Genomic DNA, 25,240 nt, shown 5'->3' on the forward strand with positions numbered 1-25,240 from the left:
GGGTGCGGAGGGTGAGAAGTGTGAGTAAGGTTGAGAGAGGCAGACCAAAAAAGACCTGGGACGAGGCCATAGAGTGTGGCCTCAGGGATAAGGTACTGAATAGGGAGGCAGCTAGAGATGGAGCAATATGGAGAGTCACCATTAGGTGACCAAGACCGACGCATGCAAGCCTGCTGGAGCCTTTATAAACCAAATTATTTTCTGTGTCCTTACATGTTTGAGCCTGTGGATGCCTCATTTATTTTATTTTTGTAATTTCAGATTATAATAGTTTAGGAGAGACTTTTCAGACTGTGTTCCATAAGCCTTTCATGACCAGGTGGCATTCTTAAGCTAAAAGTTTTTTTTTTTTTTTTTTTTTTATAATAAGGACTGAGGCATTGCCTCTGAGTAGAGGACTTGGGATTGGAGTGTGTAGTGAATTATGACCAGATGCCCTTCTTTATGTCTACCAATGACCCTTGGGTGTTAACAGCAAATTGAATATTATTAAAGGTGACCCATAGTAAAATGATGAAGTAGCATATGCATTTTGTTTACTGCTGGAGGTGTCACATATGAAGATATAGTACATCATTGTATTAAAAAAAAAAAAAAATGAAAAAAAATGACATAGCAATGACTTGTGCACATGTTGTGTTTACAGTTGTTGGGGGAGGTGGTGCAGGTGGTGTGTGAAAGTGACTTAAGGACTGCAACCACTGCTGGAGATGCACCACCTAAAGACCATGCTGATAGCACTTGGCTCAGACTCCAGGTAAGGTCATATATTCTTTGTTTTACTCACAATTTGGCTTATAACTCTAGGTAAGCTCATTCATACTGTGTTAAATGGCCATATTCTTAAACTTAGCATGCTCAATCAACACACTTTTTATATAAAATTCCTGATGTATGTTGGAGTGCACTTGGGAAATGTTTTGAACCTTCTGTTGGTTAATTATTATGGGGATTGATGGACTGTCAGGTGACTTATAGGGCTGCTAACCCTCCCTTCCTTTTGGGAGTCGTATGTCACAGGCAGTTAATGTTGATTGCTGAGAAAGAGAAGGAGGCCATAGAGAGACTTTAGGAGAAGATAGACAGAAAGGAGTCCAGGATTTTTTGAGTGAATGTAGTTAGAATAAATGTTGGTCATTCACGTGGATGCACTATGGCGGTGGAAGTTGTGTGGCTAAGTACTCGATCAGATGGGTGTTGTGAGCACTTCAGTCTTATTTATGCTTGCAACAAGTGAATGCATAAGAGATGCAGTAGTGTCAAAAACAGGCTGCAGGATGTAGCAGACTTCACATGCACTGTGTGTAAGGATGAACAAGAGAGAGGGCTGGACATTTTAGGACAGACTTGGTAGATGTGTCTTTGGAGTACAGAGTGTAAGGAAACTCTTGTTCTCAGGTGGACAGAAGTGATTTGTAGAGTTTAAATGTATGACTCTAATACAGAGTTTCACTGGTACAGTTCTCATATTTATTAATAATGAAACTGTAAGACAGGGTGGAAGTGAAGTTAGCAGGGGAGTGAAAGATAACAATGGTAGATTACTAGTGGAGAAGGGAGAAAAAGTGACCAGATGGAGAGAACACTTTAAGGAATTTTTGAACATAGAGGATGGAAGTAATGCGAGTATAAGTGGCTGGGAGAAGGAGGGAGGCGAGAAGACAGGAAGAAATCAGTAGGATTGAAGTTGTGGAAGCAATGAAGAAAGTTAAATTGGGGGAAAGCCCCAGGACTTGATGGAGTGTGTGGTGAAATGCTGAAGCATGGGGGAGAAATGGTAGTAGAATGGATGTGGAAAATGTGCAGATTGGCCTGGGAGGAAGGTAGAGTCCTGGAGGATTGGAAGTCAGGTATAATTATTCCCTTGTACAAAGGAAAAGGGGAAAAAGAAGTGTGTGGTAATCATAGGGGCATTTGTCTTCTTAGTATAATAGGAAAAGTGTATGGTAGGATATTTATTGACAGAGTTAGAGAAAGAACAGAGGAATTAGTTGGAGAAGAACAGGGAGGCTTTAGGAAGGGAAGAGGTTGTGTAGATCAGATATTCATTCTTAGATCTTTAGTGGAAAAGTTTCTAGAGAAGGGAAAGAAGTTGTATGTGGCTGTCATGGATTTGGAGAAAGCATATGACAGGGTGGATAAAGGATTATGGAAAGTATTAAGAATATATGGAGTAGATGGGAAGTTGTTGAATGCTGTGAAGAGTATGTATGATGGTGCTAAGGCTGCAGTGCGTGTGGATGGTGAACTGAGTGAATTTTTCTCTTTGAAGGTTGGGTTGAAACTGGGGTGTGTCATGTCTCCATGGTTGTTCAATCTGTACATGGATGGGGTACTAAAAGAGGTACAAGATAGGGTAGTGGATGTTGGAGTGGCCCTGGTGAGAGAGGATAGTGTTTGGAAACTCCCTGTACTGTTGTTTGTAGATGATACTGTGTTGTTGAGTGAAGACGAAGGAGAGCTGCAAGGCTTGGTGGATGAGTTTGGGAGAATGTGTAAGAAATGGAATCTAAAGGTGAATGTAGGGAAGAGTAAAGTGATGGTCTTTGAGAGAGGTGAAGTCAGTGAATGTACAGTGAGGTTGGATGGTGAGGAATTGGAAAATGTGAGTACGTTTAAGTACTTGGGTAGTGTGAGGAGTAAGGATGGAGGTTTGGAGGGTGAAGTGCTTGAAAGGGTACAGCAGGGAAGAAAGGTTGCTGGTTCTTTGAAAGCAGTGATAAGAAGCAGGGAAGTGAGCATGGAAGTGAAAAAGTTACTACATGACAGTATTGTGATACCAACTCTGACGTATGGAAGTGAAGCTTGGACGTTGCTTGAAGGACACAAGTGAAGAGTGAGAGCAGTGGAAATGAGTTATTTAAGAGGAGCCTGTGGAGTCACATGGAGAGACAGGCCGACGAATGAGAATATAAAGGAGCGTTGTGGTGTGGATGTGGATGTGATAGGAAGCGTTAGGAGGAACACACTGAGGTGATTTGGCCATGTGGAGAGGATGGAGGGTGAAAGACTGATGAAGAGAGTGTTTGTGAGTGAGGTGGAGGGGGGAAGAGGGAGGGGGAGGCCGAGGATGAGATGGAGGGATGGGGTGGAGAGGTATATGAGAGAAGGGGGTGTGAGTTGGGAGCAGGGCAGTGAAATGGCGGGGGACAGGGTGACGTGGAGGCGATTTGTTTGTGGCCACCCCGAACATGATTGAGGTGTCTGGCAATAGATAGATAGAAACTGTTTACTGATGAACAGTACTGTATGAAGATATTGAAAGGCAAGTGTGCATTTGTGTGAATGACTATTTCAAGCTAAGATGGTAGTGGGTGTTGGTTAGGACCCCCAAACTTTTTTCCTTAGACTTGCTCTTCCAAAACTTGAGTGTTTCTTACACAGTACAGCATCTTATGTGCCCTGAAATATGGTACTTCTCTTTACTGATTCATTCTTTCTTTAATTTCTTAATTTTACTTTGTGGATTTGCCTTATATTCCACCACTTCTTTCAAAGCCTGCATCTTTCCCTCTTCTATTTCATCCCTCTCAGCAAGTCTCTTCTGCAGACCAGTCAACCTTTCTGTGATATGCTTGCCAAAATCCTTATATTCACAAATTACCTGCGTTCTTTCTAACAGTTCTGACCTCTTTATAATCTCCCATTCAGCCACCACCGTCCCCTCTAACTTTTTTTCCATCTCCATGGATTTAACCTGAAACCATTCAAAGTCTGGTGCTTCAGGATTCATCCTTTTGCGGGTAGATTTACCTTTGCTTTAATTTTGAGTGTAACTCCGGAAAAACGGGTGGATATAGCTGATGTAAACAAAGCCCTTGTTGTCATACCAGTGTTTTGTGATCAGCTGATTTTTAGAATATCCTCATCTTTACCATACAGACCCTTCCATCTTATTATCTCTGAATCTATAGATGTTTGAAGTAATGTGGAGGCATATACATGACACAAATATAGCTCCTTTGTCCCACAAATTAGATAAACTTTTATGCTCCATCCAACATATGTCCAGTCACTGGCACAGGCACCCTCTGTGTGTATGTATTTGTTTTAGTACATATTATACAATGTTTTAGAAATGAATTAAGCTGTAAGCATGATTATATTATAATTGGGTACCCAGTTATATAATTTAGAAGAGAACTACTTTGTGTTTTTAAAATTGCCATTGTATGTAACTCATCAGTATAATAATATGAAATACACATTTATGGAAAGGAAAAGTTGAGGGAAATGATGACACAAACAGATATTGCATAATGCAAATGGCACTGATGAGGAGCCTACATATGGTGGTGCTGTACAGCCTGAATGAAGCAGCAGTGGTGTCCACCTGGGACCCAAACCTCCGCATATTGCCCTACACTTCACCATAGGAAAGCCTCTGATGTGATTCTGGTGAAATGCTGTATACCACAAAGGGGCGCTCACGCCGCTCAGATCCCTGCACAGTGGATATACTGTATTGTATCTGTATGACAGCCCCACAGAAGTAGTTCTTACCAGTGGTCAGTGGGTCTGCTCAACCAGACAGACAAGAGTTACACACGACCACCAACAGCAGCATCTTGCACATAATAAATGAGATGGAGAAGTTTAAAGAGCAGAAGGTTACCCATGCTTGCATTTTGATACACATCTTTCATTGTTGATTATTTCACAGACATGGAGGAAATTTGTTAATATTAGTATAGTTTTGTGTGCTACAACATTTTTAATGAGAATGAAGCAATTGCTAGTTTTATATTGTTAATCAGTTACCTTTTAATTCAGTGTTCAAGTGAAATACTTTTTCCTTATTTAAAAAGCAGTCAGCAGCAGATGATAACATTTCATGTTCTCTGTTTGTTCTCACCTCATGCTGTATGTCTATCTATCATATCTATTGCCAAATGCCTTAATCCCTTATACGGGGAGGCCACAAACAAATCGCCTCCACGTCACCCTGTCCCCCACCAGTTCACTGCCCTGCTCCCAATTCACGTCCCCCTCCCTCATATACCTCTCCACTCCATCCCTCCATCTCATCCTTGGACATCCCCTCCCTCTCTCCCCCTACACCTTACTCACATACACTCTCCTCATCAGTCTCTCACTCTCCATCCTCTCCACATGGCCAAACCACCTCAGTGTGTTTCTCCTAACACTTCCTGTCACATCCACATCCACACCACAATGCTTCTTCACATCCTCATTTGTCAGTCTGTCTCTCCATGTGACTCCACAGGCTCCTCTCAAATAACACATTTCCACTGTTCTCACTCTTGACTTGTGTCCCTCTGACAACGTCCAAGCTTCACTTCCATACATTAGGGTTGGTATCACAATACTGTCATGTACTAACTTTTTCACTTCCATGCTCACTTCCCTGTTATTTATCACTGCCCTCAAGGAACCAGCAACCTTTCTTCTCTGTTGTACCCTTTCAAGCACTTCACCCTCCTAACTTCCATCTTTACTCATCACACTACCCAAGAACTTAAACGTACTCACGTTTTCCATTTCCACATCATCCAACCTCAATGTACATTCACTGACCTCACCTGTCTCGAAGACCATAACTGTACTCTTCTCTACATTCACCTTTAGATTCCGTTTCTTACACACACACCCAAACTCATCCACCAAGCCTTGCAGCTCCCCTTCATCTTCACTTAAAAACACAGTATCATCAGCAAACAACAGTATAAGGAGTTTCCAAACGCTGCCCTCTCTCATTAGGGCCGCTCCAACATCCACTGCCCTACCTTGTATCTCTTTTATAACCCCATTCATACACAGATTGAACAACCATGGAGACATGTCACATCCCAGTTTCAACCCAACCCTCAAATAGAATCACTCACTCAGTTCACTATCCACACACACTGTAGCCTTAGCATCCTCATACATACTCTTCCCAGCATTCAACAACTTCCCATCTACTCCATATATTCTTGATGCATTCCACAGTCCTTGCCTATCCACCCTGTCATATACTTTCTCCAAATCCATGAAGGCAGCATACAACTTCTTTCCCTTCTCTAGAAACTTTTCCACTAAATATCTAAGATATGAATATCTGATCTACACAACCTCTTCCCTTCCTAAAGCCTCCCTGTTCTTCTCCAATTAATTCCTCTATTATTTCCCTAACTCTGTCAATAAGTATTACACTAAGAAGACAAATGCCCCTATGATAACTACACACTTCTTTTTCCCGTTTCCCTTGGTACAAGGGAATAATTATACCTGACTTCCAATCCTCCGGGACTATACCTTCCTCCCAGGCCAATCTGCACATGTTCCACATCCATTCTACTACTATCTCTCCCCCATGCTTCAGCGTTTCACCACACACTCCATCAGTTCCTAGGGCTTTCCCCATTTTGACTTTCTTCATTGCTTCCACAACTTCCATCCTACTGATTTCTTCCTGTCTTCTCACCTCACTCTTTCTCCCAGCCATTCCCCAGCCACTTATATTCTCATTACTTTCATTCTCGATGTTCAGCAATTCATTAACCCTTTAACCGCGGGTATTGTTTTGGTCTGACTGTCCTCTCCCGTGGGGGTTTCAGCCAAATGTAAACAAACCTTTAAACCTTAATAACTCTGCACAGAATAAAGCTAGAGAAAAAAATAAGGTACCATTAGAAAGTACTAACCTTCAGCTTTCCATTGATGTAGGTTTCATGACTTTGTTGACTTTCACAGGACGGGCAGTGCCGTTAGAAGTGAGGCGTGTAAAATCACTATTTTTCGCTCACACATCATTACCTTCGCTCATACACCATTACCAAATGCCAACCTCATTCTGATAATAATACTATAAACATATATGAACACTGCACATACGATAAACACCCACTCTGTGTTCACTGAGGCAGGTAAAAGGCACTGTAATTACCTGCACTTCACTGCCACATCAGCGGTGTTGTAATCACTATTTTTCGCTCACACACCATTACCAAATGCCAACCTCATTCTGATAATAATACTATAAACATATATGAACACTGCACATACGATAAACACCCACTCTGTGTTCACTGAGGCAGGTAAAAGGCACTGTAATTGCCTGCACTTCACTGCCACATCAGCGGTGTTGTAATCACTATTTTTCGCTCACACACCATTACCAAATCCCAATCACATTCTGATAATAATACTATAAACATATATGAACACTGCACATACGATAAACACCCACTCTGTGTTCACTGAGACAGGTAAAAGGCACTGTAATTGCCTGCACTTCACTGCCACATCAACATGTGTTGTCACTCACACAGCTGGACAGATACTGATGCGCACTTGGTCAGGGGTGGGGTGGGGGGCCCAGGGGGTGGGAGGAGGGGCCCCAGGGGGGGGGAAGAGGGAGGTGGGGGTCGGCTGGAGTGAAAGAACTTAATAGCTACTCTCCCTTGAAACAATTGGCGCACGGAAAAAACGCGGGGTATTCAAAATATTCACAAACATTCGAGAATGACACCCGCGGTTTGGTCCAGTTTTTGCAACGTCATTCTGGAATGACACCCGCGGTTAAAGGGTTAAAGTGTTCTCTCCATCTGCTCACTTTTTCTCCCTTCTCAACTAGTAATCTACCATTTTTATGTTTCACTCCCCTACTAACTTTATTGCCACCTTGTCTGACTCTCTTTACCTCTTTCCAGAACATTTTCATACATTCCCTCCACTTGACATTCAAATTCCTTCCAAATTCCTCACCACTCTCTTCTTACTCTCTCTTACTATCTTTTCACCTCTCTCTTCCTTTCTACATATAACTCTCTCTTCCGTCTCTCAACTTCTTCCACGCCCCTATTTCTCATGCATTCATTATATGCTTTTTTCTTTTGTGCCACAGCCTGTCTCACCTCTTCATTCCACCATGCTGTTCCTTGCATCCCCTTTCGTCTTCACTTCACCCTGCACACTACCTCACATGGTGCACATATTTCTTCTGTTAATATCTTGCACATACCTTCCACGTCCCCCGTCTGCTCCAGTTCATATTTACCCAATCGTTCCTCCATTTCTCTCTTACATTCTGCCTTTTTCTCATCCTCTTGTAACCTTTCCACTCTCCTTGCAACTACTCCTTCCTCCCATCCTTCCCTTCTCCTATTTCTCCATTTACTTGGACCTTGCTTCTAACCAGCACCAAGTGGCAGTCAGAAAGTCCACTCCCCCAGCCTCTATATGCTCTTGCATCCATTACACATCTTCACATCCTTTCATCCACACACACATAATCAGTCATTGCCTTCCTTTTATTCAGTTCAGCATCCACCCTTCTCATCACTCACCATGTATACCTGTGGATTATTTTGTGCCTGAAGAGGGTATTGGCTATCACCAACCCCCTCCTGGCACAAATGTCCACTAAAGCACTGTGGACTTTGTGTAACTTAATAATTATCCTATGAAGTGGATAGATAAGAAAAATATGAGAAGCATAGTAAGCAATTGTAATTATGAAATTAGTTGCTGTTGCTGTTTTTGTTATTATTAATTATTGTTGTTGTTGAGTAACATTGTTCTGTCTGGCGCAGTAACCATTTTGTAGCACTGTAAAGACACATACTCCCAGGCTTTGATGCACTCAGTTGTTTCCCTGCATATAGCTGATGCCACATTTCAAACTGCAGTCTCTGTCACTTCATATATTTATACCAAAGCATTTCAGACACAACTACATGTTCATAAAATATCCTGCAAGTCTAGTCTTTACTCTGCAGGGCAGGGTATTCAAAGGAATGCCATGCTGATGTGCGCAAGGTTGAATGGGGTGGCATATGTAGGCATTTGTGAGGCCTAGGATGTTAGGTTATTAATGATTTTTTTTTTTTTTTTTTTTTTACCCTAAGGTGCACATGATTAATTTCAACATTGTTGATAAGGAGGTACGAGTTTTTTTAAAACAATAGTCATGGGATTTTGTGCTCCGGCAAAAAATCACACAATCCAGGTTTGTGTGAGATGAGTAATAGTGACATCAAATACAACAGCAGCAGCAGCAACAAGTAATGACAATAGCTTCATCATTATCTGTATCACCAACTTGTGAGTTGACTCTTGTAGCAATGTGCTACTATTATTGAATATTGCACTGCAGAATGTTATAAGTGACTTATTGTTTACTTTAATGAATACAATGCACTCACTAGTTTCACACCTAATTGGTACTGTACCACAATCCCATCACGAAACTAAAAATTGTGAAACTCATGCATTTACTTTACATGTAATACAGGAAGTGATAATTGTTTCTAGGGTCAGCCACCTCATTCCCCCTGAGCTACCCATTAATGACACAATACCCCTAATATAAGTTGCATACAGTTAATCAGATATATTTTTTATTACTGAACCATAATACTAAAGACTATTAACATTGACACATAGGCTGAACTGCTTGATGAAGCTTGAAGATGAGTTCTGAGGCTGGGAGTGGTGGTTAGTTACCACCTGCCCCCTCATTGCTCCCAACCACCACTGTTGAGTCCTCCACACCACCACTTACTGATACCTCAACATCACAAACGTGGCGGTGGTGGCCATGAACAAATGACAGGAGATGCATATGTGTACAATCACTTGCCTCCGCAGCTCATGAAACTCTCAGTAAAATCACAAGACTCCTTGCAGAGGAACATTCCTTTGCATCGCGAAACTGCTATTCGTAAAAGTATAATTCATGAAACTAGTAAGTGCACTGTACCAATAACGGCATGCGAAATGTTTTGAGCTGCTTTGTACTTAATAAATGCTGATAATGGCATATGGAATGTTTTGAGCCACCGTTTACTTAATAAGTACTAACACAGTATATATACTTTTGATACGACGAACTAATTGGTACCAGACATTTGAGTTGAACCCCTCCATGGCCACTGGCGTCAAACGACATTTACCCAATAAATGACCTCAAGTGTCGTCTAAGCATGGCCTATAAAAAAACGGCAAAAATTTTTGGGAAGTGAATGAATGTTCTGAATGTCTTGAGACAGACCTGCCCTACACTCCCATACACCCCACATGTCAGTACACCACACACTTCCATGATAAGTGGACGTCCAAGTTTCGCCTCTCTCCCTGCCCTGACTTCAACCCAGCGCCTCCCTCTCCAGCCCCGTAGGCCTCTCACTAGCCCCAAGATCAGGGTGGAGCATTTTCCCCGTGGGGAGGAGAGTGATGAGGACCAAATTGGGTCTGACCTGGAGGTGGAGAGTATGGTGGTGATTAGTGATGAGAGGATGATGAGTGGTATCACTCTCCTACTACCGAGGAGGATGACAGCAACATCTTGGAGAGTGAGGAGAAGCCGCCACCACCTCGCTGTACAGCTCCATCACCACTGAAGAGGAGATGGATGGTGGTGAAATGGCTCTTCACTGAGAGAGAGAAGGGGGAGGAAGGGAAGGCTGGAGTGCTGGTGCACTCACCCCTCACCTCCTTGCCGCCATATCCCACCACTGCACACACCACCTCACCACCCTGCACCACCTCTCGCATCACCTCACCACTTCCTACCACTTCACAAGCCACTTCACTACCCCCCACCACCGCCCGTGCTAGTGTAGTGTCACGAGGTAAGAAATGTAAGATAGTGATAGTATGTAAAGTTGTGAATGACTTTTGTACAAAGACTGTGTTTCCCAAATAATGACTTTATTGACTTTTGACCTGCTAGGGGTGGGCAGAGATGAGTAAAAGTTCACCTGCACTGACTCCTGTCATCGCATCATGCACTTGAAGTGAGTAATTATACTGCTGTATATTTATTTCTTAAATGCCAGCCTCCATGTATTTCTTTATATGCTTATGACAATCTTTTTGCCCTAGATAGAGTGGTAATCATTGCAGGTTCTGTTTGTAATGTAAGTGAACAGGCATAGAGTATGGAAAATGTTATCTTACAAGGCAACTGTGTGATATGCCGATTTTATCATACTTTGACCGTGTGAAGGTTTCCCTAACGAACAGCTCGCCCCTTCCACCCTACCCTGCCAGCCTTGCCAGCATCAGTGTATGTTCCTGTATTGTTACAGTATCCATGGATTTTTACCTGTTCATGAATTTGGACTACTGAAAATCATTGCAGAATCATGTTGAAAGCAATATAATTGTGCGTAGGACGTGAGTATGATATCACACACAGTTACCGTGCGATACTCTGAGTTTATCATATTCTGACCATGTGAAGTGTAGGCAGACATACAGCTTTACCCTTTTTCCTTACCCAGGCAGAAAATACCATACTTTTCCACACTCATGACACACAGACAGCAACATATACAGTATTGCGAAAATAACAAAGTACAGTAAAATGATAGAGAAACGTAAACGTGTTATTACAGGGAGAATACCGTACATTTTTTCCCGTGTGTATACGTATTTATTTCTGCTTTGTCTCCCTATTCCTAATAATTTGACTCATTCATAGTTTTGAACCTGCATTATGATTCTATTTTAGCCATGCAGGTGGTGTGGGAGCGGCTAAAAGTGCCTCCACTCCCCTACTTGTAATCGAAGTTGACCAGGTGCTCATCCACCTGACCATCAACTTTCATCCCCCGTGAGAGAGCCTACCCTCGGGGGACTGGCAGTTTTCTCATTTAGGACTGAATGTTCAACCCTTTCACTCCCTCTTCCACCCACACTCAAACACTAACGTGCAAAATAACTCGAAACTACCAAAAACATATTTTATATGAGAAATGTGAAAAAATATTCATAATAATTTTTTTTTTCTAGCCTTTCATAACATATTATACACTGAAATCATTTGATATCATCATATCTAATATCTGTGCAACATTTCATCACCATTCACATTGTTTTGGGGGGTAAAAAAAAAAAAAAAAGGGTAGCATGTGCGATGTTACAGCGTGGCAATACACCACTACAGCAGATATCCATTGCCGATATTTCTGCAACTTCTGTCTGCAAGCCACAGAATTGGTCTAGGAAGCTGGGATTTGCACTGTTAGGTGCATCTGAACATCTTCTTCAATATGGCAAGAAAAAAAAATCAATTTTTGAAACTTCAGAAAATGGCCCTGGTGTCAGCCAAGGGCGCATGTAAAATTACGGACCTACAGCCATGGAGGGGCTAATGCTGAACACCATGCTGTTCGGTAATTTCCCAGGTGTTGTGCCTTTTACTGAATAAAGATCGTTAAATATAGGGCGTTGTTTGGAAGCACAGTTGTACACAATAACATACAGCTAGGTTTAAATGGCTCATTTTCTCAATTAATGCTCTGTTTTTGGCTCGTCTCACAATGCTGGTCACCCAGAGACTGATGCAGCATTCTGCGGGATGCAGAGGAGCATTGTGTGTGTGTGTGTGTTTGTGTGCACACATGCGTGCGTGTGCATACGCATCACACTGGTCGGTGTTTCCCACATGTCCATCCTTTTACCGAACAAAATTCATTAAATGAACATGACTTTTGGCCAGCTCAAGGTGGTCATTAACCCCTTCTTTACCAACCCCTCCCCCCAGTGTAAACACTACGTTTACCCCCATACCGACCTGACACTCCCCCTCCTATAGTGTGAGGGGTAGTGTATGTTTTTTGCCACATCCAAACTAATCACTCTTTGTGATTTGTGTGTATACTGATGATCACATAAACCCAGCATGATGTTGGTAATAAAAAAAAAATGATTATAAATCATTATACTGTGTAAGTTTACATGTCTTATGTTAAAGTACTGTTACCCAGGTAATTACTGTACACTCTGGCTTGAAAAAAATGTCATGCACAGAAGGATGGCTTACTTATTTACCTTGTAAGCTGATCATGAGGTGTGTAGACACATGTGACAGTGATGGCTACCTTGACCCACTTATTCCCGAGAGTGTGGCATCAATAAGCTCGCTGCTAATTTTCTCCTCCTCCTCACTCACATCAACCTTGCTATCATTTTCAGGATCATAGTCATCTACTGGCACATCAGACACTGCTGCATCATCATCTGATACATCTAAATAAGTATCCTCATGAGGAATAAACTCGTCACTATCAGAATCTGCCAGAGATGCCATGAGAGAAAAATATCCTGTACACCCTCTCTCGTAGTGAAGTGTATGGTAACTGGATCTCTCAGGCAGGCTAAAGGGTGTAAATTTTGCCGTTTGTCAGCGGAAAATATAGTTCAATATCTGTAGTAGAAATTATAATAAAATAATGATTTTACAAGAGGTTATATCACAGATGAGTGAGCACGCCACTCATGCCACCGCAACTCAGTCATGACGTATCTTATGATTTCAGAATTTGTCAGAACTTTGTCACAGTCTTTGTTGTCAAAACACAGAGCTGTTGCTATCATGAGGTCCTTAGAAACAGCCTTACCGGGCTACCCTGAGGCCCATAAGCTGCCATTCATTAGAGGATGTACCAGCGTACCATGGTTTCGGTTCCAGTGTCTCACGGGTGTTTACAAGTGATGTACTGGGGTACATCAAAACACATTTCTGGTAAAGAAGGAGTTAAAATTTAAATTCATTGAAAGAGAGTTCGGTATATAGAGGGTTTACAGTATTTACTTCTGCAGGATGTTGTCGGGTAAATTACAGTACTGTTTTGGTCTGGTATTGGTAAATACTAATACAGATATTCACTGTTGCAGGATGTTGTTGTGGTACCCTGATTAAAACTAATAATTATTGTTGCAGGATGTTGTGAGCTACTGTGTGAGTGTTGGTTTGGTGGACAAAGTGTGGTGGTACTTTGGTCATGTTCAAGGCCCTCTGGATGCTGACCCAGGTGTGGTGGAGATCATACTGTCAGCCATGAGGCTTGTTGCTGCTTTGGCCAGTGCACTTGCTACAAGGTTAGTACAGTACAGTACTCTGTGCACTCTAGATTTGACCAGTACTATTATGTGTTATACCTAATTATGTTACTTTCATCCAGTGTAGGTAAAGCACGCATGCACACACACACACACACACACACACACACACACACAAATGATTACTTAACCTATGGGGATGCATCAGCAAGAGGACACTGCAAAAAAATGCATAAAAAGAGAGGTGACAAAGACGTAAGGAAATTTAGTTTCCCAAATAGAGCAGTTGATCAGTGGATTGCACTACCAAATGAAATAGTGTGTACCAAAACAATTCACAAATTTAAGGATATGTATGATAAATATGGTTTAAGACACGGGACAGTACGAGCTTGACTCATTCCTGTAAAGATACAATTAGGTAAGAACACACACACACACGCGCGCACGCACGCACGCACGCACACACACACACACACACAGACACACACACACACACACACACACACACACACACACACACACTGAAACAAAATTAACACCAAGGATATCCAATGACATACTAAACTTAGAGGAATACAATATATGGAGAAGAGACAGAAATTTAAAAAAAGGAGGAGGAATTATAATATTAACTAAGAAAAATATAAAAGTCAATGAAATAAACTAGATATACCATCTCAATTAGAACTGATTGCAGTAGAGATCAACACATCTGAAGGGAAAGTAATTGAAGCCAATTTGTACATGCCACCCAGATCAAACACATGGGAAAGAGACGAATATGAGGACCTGGCAGAGAGTACAATTCAGAGTTTAAGATCATTACTACATAAAATGGAAGAGAAATCTGAAAGAATTTTACTAACTGGAGATTTTAATACAAATATAAATTGGAATACTCTAGATATAAATAGCCAATAAAGCTGTTGGGGCCAAAAGCTCCTGGATCTTGTGCAAGAGTTTTTCCTAATGCAACATGTGAGGGAAACCACCAGAAAAAGAGGACTCGATATACCTTCAATGCTAGATCTAATATTTACTAGGCAAGAAAATGATATTGACAGTTTAATATATCACCCTCCACTCGGCAAAAGCGATCATGCAGTACTAAATTACAACTTCAGGATAGCATATGACATAGTTAACAGCAATGAAAGTTACAAAAAGAGCCTAACCTATAAAAAGGGAAATTATCAAGACCTAAAGAAGTATTTTTTAGAAGTTGATTGGGAAAATGAGCTTAGAGGACAAGATTTAAATGCTGTATATAAAAAATTCTGTGAATTTTATGAAATAGGAGTCCGGAGCCAACCCACCCCAGAATCACATAATCTTTATGTTTCTGCCCGGAATCGAGCTAAGTCTGTTCTTCGCTCTACTAAAAATAATTTCATCCATACTAAATGCTCTCAACTCTCCAACTCGAATTCTTCCCGCTCCTTCTGGCACCTTGCCAAAAATCTCTCTAACAACTTTACCTCATCATCCTTCCCTCCTCTTTTCTACTCTGATGGTTCTGTAGCTATTTCTTCTACTGATAAAGCAGATCTCTTCGCACAGACTTTCTCCTCCAATTCCACCTTAGACGATTCTGGTGCTGTTCCTCCATCACTTCCCCTCTCTGACTTCCTCATGGCTGACATTAAAATTTCTTCAGTTGATGTATTTTCTGCCATCACTGGCCTCAGTACTAACAAGGCATATGGGCCTGATGGGGTCCCTCCTATTGTTCTCAAGAACTGTGCCTCTGTGCTTACACCCTGCCTAGGCAAACTATTTCGCCTTAGTCTGTCAACTTGTACCTTTCCTTCTTGCTGGAAGTTTGCTCTCATTCAGCCAGTCCCAAAGAAGGGTGACCACTCCCAACCCTCCAACTATCGTCCAATTGCTTTAACGTCCTGTATTTCAAAAGTTTTCGAGTCAATTCTTAATAGAAAAATTTTAAGGCATCTTTCCTATCACAACCTTCTTTCCAATCGTCAGTATGGGTTCCGTCAGGGATGCTCCACTGGCGATCTTCTCACCTACCTTTCAGACTCCTGGTCATCCTCCTTTCAGGACTTTGGCGAAAGCTTTGCCATTGCACTTGACATCTCAAAGGCTTTCGATCGAGTCTGGCATAAATCTTTAATTTCCAAACTGCCCTCTTACGGTTTCTATCCTTCTATCTGTGCCTTCATCGCTAGCTTCCTTTCTGGTCGTTCTATGGCCGCTGTTGTAGACGGCCATCGTTCTTCTCCTAGATCTATCAACAGTGGTGTTCCTCAGGGCTCTGTCCTATCACCAACTCTCTTCCTTTTATTCATCAATGATCTTCTAAGCTGTACATCTAACCCTATCCACTCATACGCTGATGACTCCACCCTTCACCTTTCCATTCGGTTCCCGCAACGCCCATCTCAACAGTTACTTCAAGAAACAAGGGATGAGGCTATGGCACACCTAATGTCTGACCTGGCTCATATCTCTGACTGGGGTAAAAATAATATGGTTGTCTTTAATGCATCTAAGACTCAGTTCTTACACCTATCAACCCGACAAAATCTTCCACAGGTATACCCACTAATGTTTAATAATATTCAGCTTAATCCTGCATCATCCTTGAACATGCTTGGGGTTTCATTTACTCGGGACTTATCTTGGAAAGATCATATTACATCTCTTGTAAAATCTGCTTCCAAGAGATTAGGTGTGCTAAGCCGACTCCGCTCTTTCTTTACCCCTGCACAATTGTTGACTCTATACAGGGGTTTTATCCGCCCCTGTGTGGAGTACAACTCTCGTGTTGGGAGGCTCCCCACATACAGCTCTTCTCAATAGGGTGGAGTCAAAGGCTTTTCGTCTCATTAACTCTCCTCCTCTTACTGACTCCCTTCAACCTCTGTCTCTTCGCCGCACTGTTGCATCTTTATCTCTTTTCTATCGCTTCTTTAATGGTCACTGCTCCTCTGAACTGTCTGCTTGCATTCCTCCACCTCTACGATGGGCGCGTAGCACCCGTCTGGCAGCAAACTCACATCCCTTTTCTGTCCAACTTTCTAATGCAAGAGTTAACCGTTACTCCCAGTCTTTCATTTATGCAACAGGTCAGCTCTGGAACTGTCTCCCTCTGTCTGTATTTCCTGCTGCCTATGATCTCCAGTCTTTCAAACGTAGTGTGTCCAGGCATCTCAAAATGATCGGATCTTGAATTTGGCTCTCTATTGTATTTTGTTTTTCTCTTGGAGGGAACTGTTACTGCGGGCTCATGGCCTTTGGTTCCTTCTTCCTCGCATTTAAAAAAAAAAAAAAAAAAAGACGTACATCCCACAGCACAAAGAAGCAGATAAGAAAATACAGAAATGGTTCAATACAGAATGTAAAAAATCAAAAGAAAGAAGAGATTTGTTGTGGAATAGATACAGAAGACACAACAGTGAAAGGGCGTATAATAATTACAAACAGGCAAGAAACGATTATACAAGAATAAGTAGGGAAGCCCAAAAACAGTTTGAGGAGGATATAATAAATAAAAGTAGTGATCAACCAAAGCTGTTTTACAGCTACATCAGAAGCAAAACCAAAGTAAAAGATATAATACAATCCATTACGGATGAGGGAATCACCTATACACAAGAGAAAGATATTTGTGAAGTGCTAAATAAGAATTTCCAATCAGTTTTTACAGAAGAAAAAAATTTTGAGAGGGACTGTGTGGAACATGCATGACCACACATACTACCAGATATACAAATAGCAGAAAAAGTAATACAGGAGGAGTTAATTAAATTAGACAGGAAAAGCAAGTGGTCCTGATGAAATTTCATGTTGGATACTACGAAAATGTGCAAAGGAGTTAAGTAAACCATTATTTTTACTTTTCAAGAAATCCTTGGGTCAAGGTAAACTACCTGATATTTGGAAGAAAGCAAATGTTGTCCCCTTATTCAAGAAAGGAAATAGACAAAATCCACTCAACTACCAACCAGTATTACTGACCAGTGTTGTAAGCAAGGTATTAGAAAAGCTTTTAAGAAAAGCTTGGGTAAATCATCTGGAAGAACACAGTATGATAACAGAAAGACAGTTTGGTTTCAGAAAAGGAAAATCATGTGTTACTAATCAGTTGAGCTACTATGACAGAGTAACAAACACAATACAGGAAAGAGAAGGATAGGTGGATAGTATCTGTTTAGATTTTAAGAAAGCATTTGACACAGTACCACACCAAAGACTTTTATGGAAACTGTACCATCAAGGAGGAATTCGAGGCAAACTGTTTTGTTGGATGCAAGATTTTCTCATAAAAAGAGAAATGAGAACAGTACTAAGGGGAAACTACTCATCATGGAAAGAAGTGACTAGTGGAGTACCACAGGGTTCGGTGCTGGCACCAATCATGTTTTTAGTGTATATAAATGATATAAACAGTAACACTGGAAATGAAAGCTATCTGAATATGTTTGCAGATGATGCAAAAATACAAAGGAGAATTACTAACACAGACTCTTGTAAAGAGCTACAAGAAGAATTAAATAAACTTCATGAATGGAGTAATACATGGCAAATGGAATTCAATGTGGACAAGTGTCATGTAATCAAGTTTGGTAAAAGTTGAAAAAGACCTGATTGGGATTATAAGTTAGGAAATAAAACCCTACACACATCAGAAAGAGAGAAGGACCTGGGTGTGATTATCAATAACAGACTATCTCCTGCTGACCACATCAGCGAGAAGGTACGGAACATGTATACACTGCTTGCAAATATGAGAATAGCATTCACATACATAAATGAAGACATGCTAAGAAGGATAATAACATCATTCATTAGACCAACCCTGGAGTATGCATCAGTAGTCTGGAGTCCTCATCTCAAAAAACACATAGACAAGATTGAAAAAGTTCAAAGGTCCGCTACAAGATGGATACCAAGCTTAAGGGACCTAAGCTACGAAGAAAGACTAAATAAACTGAATCTACCAATACTACAGGAGAGAAGGAAAAGAGGTGACATGATAATGCTATATAAATGCATATCAGGGAAGGAGAAAATAGATATAAATGATTACTTAACATATGGGGAAGCATCAGCAAGAGGACACTGCAAAAAACTGCATAAGAAGAGAGGTGATAAAGACGTAAGGAAATTCAGTTTCCCAAACAGAGCAATTGATCAATGGAATGCACTACCGAATGAAATAGTGTGTGCCAAAACAATTCACAAATTTAAGGATATGTATGATAAATATGGTTTAAGACACAAGACAGTACGAGCTTGACTCATTCCTGTAAAGATACAATTAGGTAAGAACACACACACACACACACACACACACACACACACACAAATGAGGACAGTAATAAAGGATAGGATAGGATGTCTGGATGGAGGGAAATAACAAGTGGAGTCCCTCAAGGCTCGGTGTTGGCTCCAGTAATGTTCCTGATTTACGTAAATGATATGGTAGATGGAGTGAATAGTTATGCAAGTCTGTTTGCTGATGATGTAAAGATCTTGAGGAAGGTAGAGGTTGAGGAGGATTGTAAAATACTGCAGGAGGATTTGGATAGGGTACACGATTGGAGCTGGACGTGGGAAATGAAATTTAATGTAAAGAAATGTAAAAGTACCAGCAGGCCATCACTGAATTATTTGTTGGGTAATGAATTAATCACAAAAAGGAGAGAAGAGAAAGATTTGGGAGTGCTGGTCCAAGATAGTTTGTCACCAGAAAAGTACATTAACAAGATAGTTGGAGAGACTATAAACTCTTGACTAACATAAGAGTAGCATTTCATTATATGGATGAGGAGATGATGAAAAAATTGATAGTGGCCATGATCCGCCCCAGGTTAGAATATGCAGCGGTAGTGTGGTCCCCACACAAAAAGAAAGATATAAACAAGATTGAGAGAATACAAAGAACAGCAACCAAGATGGTCCCCAGTCTGGCAGACCTGTCATACAGAGAGAGGCTGGAAAAGCTGGATTTTGCCTTCCTTAGAGGAAAGGAGAAAGAGGGGAGACATGATTGCAGTGTTCAGGACCATGGTGGGAGTAGATAAAATTGACAAAGAAGATCTGTTTGTATGGGATAAGAGAGCAACAAGAGGACATGGAATGAAATTGAAAAAGGCAAGCTGCTTGAAGGATATCAAGAAATATAGCTTTCCTTACAGAAGTATAGACTTATGGAATAGCCTGGATAAAAACTTAAACGAGTTTAAAGCTAAATTTGACTTATTGAGAAACAGCGACGGAAACCCACGAGCATAGTACATTCCGTGTATATCACAATTAGGTATATTAGGTAAATACTTAAATATTTGGAACGACTTAGACAAAGAGGTGGTGAATGAGAAAAACATTCATGTGTGTAAAGGTAGACTTGATAGATGTGGATATGGAGACAGGACAACACGAGCATTGCCCAATTCCTGTATGCTACAAATAGGTAAATACAAATAGGTACACACACACACACACACACACACACACACACACACACACACACACACACACACACACACACACACACACACACACACACACACACACACACACACACACACACATAATATGCCTAACTGAAACAAAATTAACACCAAGGATATCAAATGACATCCTAAACTTAGAGGAATACAATATATGGAGAAGAGATAGGAACTTAAAAAAAGGAGGAGGAATTATAATATTAACAAAGAAATCTAAAAGTCAAAGAAATAGAACTAGGTATACCCTCACAAGTAGAACTGATTGCAGTAGAGATCAATACATCTGAAAGGAAAGTAATTGTAGCCAATTTGTACATGCCACCCAGATCAAACACTTGGGAAAGAGGCAAATATGAGGATCTGGCAGAGAATACAATTCAGAGTTTAAGAGCATTACTACATAGAATGGAAGAGAAATCAGAAAGAATTATACTAACTGGAGATTTTAATACAAATATAAATAATAATACTCTAGATAAAATAAGCCAAGAAAGCTGTTGGGACCAAAAGCTCCTGGATCTTGTGCAGGAGTTTTTCCTAATGCAACATGTAAGGGAAAGCACCAGAAAAAGAGGACTCAATGCACCCTCAGTGCTTGGTCTTATATTTACTAGGCAAGGAAATGATATTGACAATTTAATGTATCACCCTCCATTTGGTAAAAGCGACCATGCAGTACTAAATTGCAACATCAGGATTGCATATGACAGTTAACAGCAATGAAAGTTACAAAAAGAGCCTGAATTATAAAAAGGGAAACTATCATGACCTAAAGAAGTACGTATTAGAAATTGATTGGGAAAAGGAGCTTAGAGGACAAGATTTAAATGCTATATATAAAAAATTCTGTGAACTTTATGAAATAGGAGTCCAGAAGTACATTCCACAGCACAAAGAAGCAGAGAAGAAAATACAGAAATGGTTTAAAACAGAAAGTAAAAAATCAAAAGAAAAAAGAGATTTGTTGTGAAATAGATACAGACGACACAATAGTGAGAGGGCATATAACAACTATAAACAGGCAAGAAACGATTATACAGTACAAGAATAAGGAGGGAAGCCCAAAAACAGTTTGAGGAGGATATCATAAATAAAAGTAGTGATCAACCGAAACTATTTTACAGCTACATCAGAAGCAAAACCAAAGTAAAAGATAAAATACAGTCTATTACGGATGAGGGGATCACCTATACACAAGAGAAAGATATTTGTGAAGCACAAAACAAGAATTTCCAGTCAGTTTTTACAGAAGAAAATAATTTTGAGAGGGATGATATGGAACAGGCATGCCCACACATATTACCAAATATACAAATAACAGAAAAAGAAATACAGGAGGAGCTAAGTATTATAGACCAAGGAAAAGCAAGTGGTCCTGATGAAAAATCGTGTGGGTGATACATGAATGTGCAAAGGAGTTAAGTAAACCATTATTTTTATTTTTTTAGGAATTCTTGGGACAAGTAAACCACCTTATACAGAGTATTTGGAAGAAAGCAAACATTGTTCCTTTATTCAAGAAAGGAAGTAGACAAAATCCACTCAACTACCGACCAGTATCACTAACCTGTGTTGTAAGCAAGGTATTAGAAAAGCTGATAAGAATACCTTGGGTAAATCATCTGGAAGAACACAATATGATAACAGAAAGACAGTTTGGTTTTAGAAAAGGAAAATCTTGAGTTACTCATCTGTTGAGCTACTATGATACAGTAACAGAAACATAACAGAAAAGAGAGGAATGGGTGGACAGTATCTATTTAGATTTTAAGAAAGCATTTGACAGAGGAGTAGTGGCAAGGAGAGTGGAAACGTTAGAAGAGGATGAGAAAAAGGCAGAGTATAAGAGAGAAGTGGAGGAACGATTGGGCAAATATGAACTGGAGCAGATGGGAGACGTGGAAGGTGTGTGTAGGATATTTACAGAAGAAATATGTGCAGCATGTGATGTGGTGTGTGGAAGGAAGAGAAGACGGAGGGGGGTGCAAGGAACAGCGTGGTGGACTGAAGAGGTGAAACAGGCTGTGGCACAAAAGAAGAAAGCATACAATGAATGGATGAGAAATAGGGGCGTGGAAGAAGTTGAGAGGCGGAAGAGAGAGTTATATGTAGAAAGAAAGAGAGAGGTGAAAAGATTAGTAAGAGAAAGTAAGAAGAGAGTGGATGAGGAATTTGGAAGGAATTTGTGTGTAAAGTGGAGGGACTGTAAGAAAATGTTCTGGAAAGAGGTGAAAAGAGTAAGACAGGGTGGAAGTGAAGTTTGCAGGGGATTGAAAGATAAAAATGGTAGATTACTAGTGGAGAAGGGAGAAAAAGTGACCAGATGGAGAGAACACTTTAAGGAATTGTTGAACATAGAGGATGGAAGTAATGTGAGTATAAGTGGCTGGGGAATGGCTGGGAGAAGGAGGGAAGTGAAAAGACAGGAAGATATCAGTAGGATAGAAGTTGTGGAAGCAATGAAGAAAGTTAAATCGGGGAAAGCCCCAGGAATTGATGGAGTGTGTGGTGAAATGCTGAAGCATGGGGGAGAGATAGTAGTAGAATGGATGTGGAAGATGTGCAGATTGGCCTGGGAGGAAGGTAAAGTCCCGGAGGATTGGAAGTCAGGTATAATTATTCCCTTGTACAAAGGAAATGGGGAAAAAGAAGTGTGTGGTAATCATAGGGGCATTTGTCTTCTTAGTATAATAGGAAAAGTGTATGGTAGGATACTTACTGACAGAGTTAGAGAAAGAACAGAGAAATTAGTTGGAGAAGAACGGGGAGGCTTTAGGAAGGGAAGAGGTTGTGTAGATCAGATATTCATTCTTAGATCTTTAGTGGAAAAGTTTCTAGAAAAGGGAAAGAAGTTGTATGCGGCTTTCATGGATTTGGAGAAAGCATATGACAGGGTGGATAGACAAGGATTGTGGAAAGTGTCAAGAATATATGGAGTAGATGGGAAGTTGTTGAATGCTGTGAAGAGTATGTACGATGGTGCTAAGGCTGCAGTGCGTGTGGATGGTGAACTAGGTGAATTTTTCTCTTTGAAAGTTGGGTTGAAACAGGGATGTGTCATGTCTCCATGGTTGTTCAATCTGTACATGGATGGGGTAATAAAAGAGGTACAAGGTAGGGTAGTGGATGTTGGAGTGGCCCTGGTGAGAGAGGATTGTGTTTGGAAACTCCCTGTACTGTTGTTTGCAGATGATACTGTGTTGTTGAGTGAAGACGAAGGGGAGCTGCAAGGCTTGGTGGATGAGTTTGAGAGAGTGTGTAAGAAACGGAATTTAAAGGTGAATGTAGGGAAGAGTAAAGTGATGGTCTTTGAGAGAGGTGAAGTCAGTGAATGTACAGCGAGGTTGGATGGTGAGGAATTGGAAAATGTGAGTATGTTTAAATACTTGGGTAGTGTGATGAGTAAGGATGGAGGTTTGGAGGGTGAAGTGCTTGAAAGGGTACAGCAGGGTAGAAAGGTTCCTGGTTCTTTGAAAGCAGTGATAAGAAACAGGGAAGTGAGCATGGAAGTGAAAAAGTTACTACATGACAGTATTGTGATACCAACCTTAACGTATGGAAGTGAAGCTTGGACGTTGTTGGAAGGACACAAGTCAAGAGTGAGAGCAGTGGAAATGAGTTATTTAAGAGGAGCCTGTGGAGTCACATGGAGAAACAGGCTGACGAATGAGAATATAAAGGAGCGTTGTGGTGTTGATATGGATGTGATAGGAAGCGTTATGAGGAACACACTGAGGTGGTTTGGCCATGTGGAGAGGATGGAGGGTGGAAGACTGACGAAGAGAGTGTATGTGAGTGAGGTGGAGGGGGGAAGAGGGAGGGGGAGGCCGTGGATGAGATGGAGGGATGGGGTGGAAAGGTATATGAGAGAGGGGTGTGTGAGTTGGGAGCAGGGCAGTGAAATGGTGGGGGACAGGGCGACTTGGAGGCGATTTGTTTGTGGCCACCCCAAACGGGATTGAGGCATCTGGCAATAGATAGATAGATAGATTTGACAGAGTACCGCACCAAAGGCTTTTATGGAAACTGTACCATCAAGGAGGAATTAGAGGCAAACTGTATTGTTGGATGCAAGATTTTCTCAAAAAAAGAGAAATGAGAATAGTACTAAGGGGAAATTACTCATCATGGAGAGAAGTGACTAGCAGAGTTCCACAGGGCTCAGTGCTGGCAGCAGCAATGTTTTTAGTGTATATAAATTATACAGATAGCAACATTGGAAATGAAAGCTATCTAAATATGTTTGCCAGTGATGCAAAAATACGAAGGTCAGTTACTAACGCAGACTCTTGTAAAGAGCTACAAGAAGAATTAAATAAACTTAATGAATGGAGCAACACATGGCAAATGGAATTCAGTCTGGACAAGTGTCATGTAATCAAGTTTGGCAAAAGTGGAAAAAGACCTGATTGGGATTATAAGTTAGGAAATAGAACCCTACACACATCAGAAAGCAAGAAGGACGAAGGTGTGATTATTAACCCCTTAAACGCGGATCGTCGCGTTTGCGACGCTCGGCGAAAAGGACATAACGGCGGATCGTCGTGTTTGCGATCCTAGTAAATTTTGAATAACCGCGGGCAAGCAGGCCCCGGCTGGTATTGTCTATCAGTACCGCCACCCTTTAGCTACTTTTAGCACACTTGACCTTTGTACCACTGACCTCGGTTGTTGCCAAGTATCATTTTTTTTTTACTCACCCATGCACCGCTGCCCGGTCCTCCCTCGTCGTGCGATATGGCAGCGCGCAGACAGCTCAGACGTGTCAATCTGCGCCTTCCTCTCGCAAGCACTTTATGCTAATTGGAAACGCTTGTTTCCCCAGTTGTCACACTAGCATTTTTTCCCGCGGTTTGCCCCTGTTTAGCGTCAGTTTACCGCAATCTTTGAAGGTAACACCATGTCTCACTCAAGCTCCGAGTCTGTGCCTTCCAGCCCTCCGAAAAAGGGCTTTGTGACCTCCACCC

General features: G+C 41.1%; 1 protein-coding gene across 1 annotated transcript in view; it reads left to right on the top strand.

Moving 5' to 3' along the window:
* ssp3 (SCAPER domain-containing protein short spindle 3) overlaps nucleotides 1–25,240 on the top strand; it is a 173,908-nt gene that overhangs the window by 122,905 nt on the left and 25,763 nt on the right. Inside the window, exons 10-12 of the mRNA XM_080275255.1 lie at nucleotides 647–757; nucleotides 13,676–13,833; nucleotides 22,722–22,741. Of these exons, the coding sequence (XP_080131381.1) occupies nucleotides 647–757; nucleotides 13,676–13,833; nucleotides 22,722–22,741 (289 nt within the window). The remainder of the gene's footprint in view (nucleotides 1–646; nucleotides 758–13,675; nucleotides 13,834–22,721; nucleotides 22,742–25,240) is intronic.

This window comes from Coenobita brevimanus, chromosome 61, assembly GCF_032717465.1.
Source record: "Coenobita brevimanus isolate Jiangsu-jjx chromosome 61, ASM3271746v2, whole genome shotgun sequence".
Taxonomy (NCBI): Eukaryota; Metazoa; Arthropoda; class Malacostraca; order Decapoda; family Coenobitidae; genus Coenobita; species Coenobita brevimanus.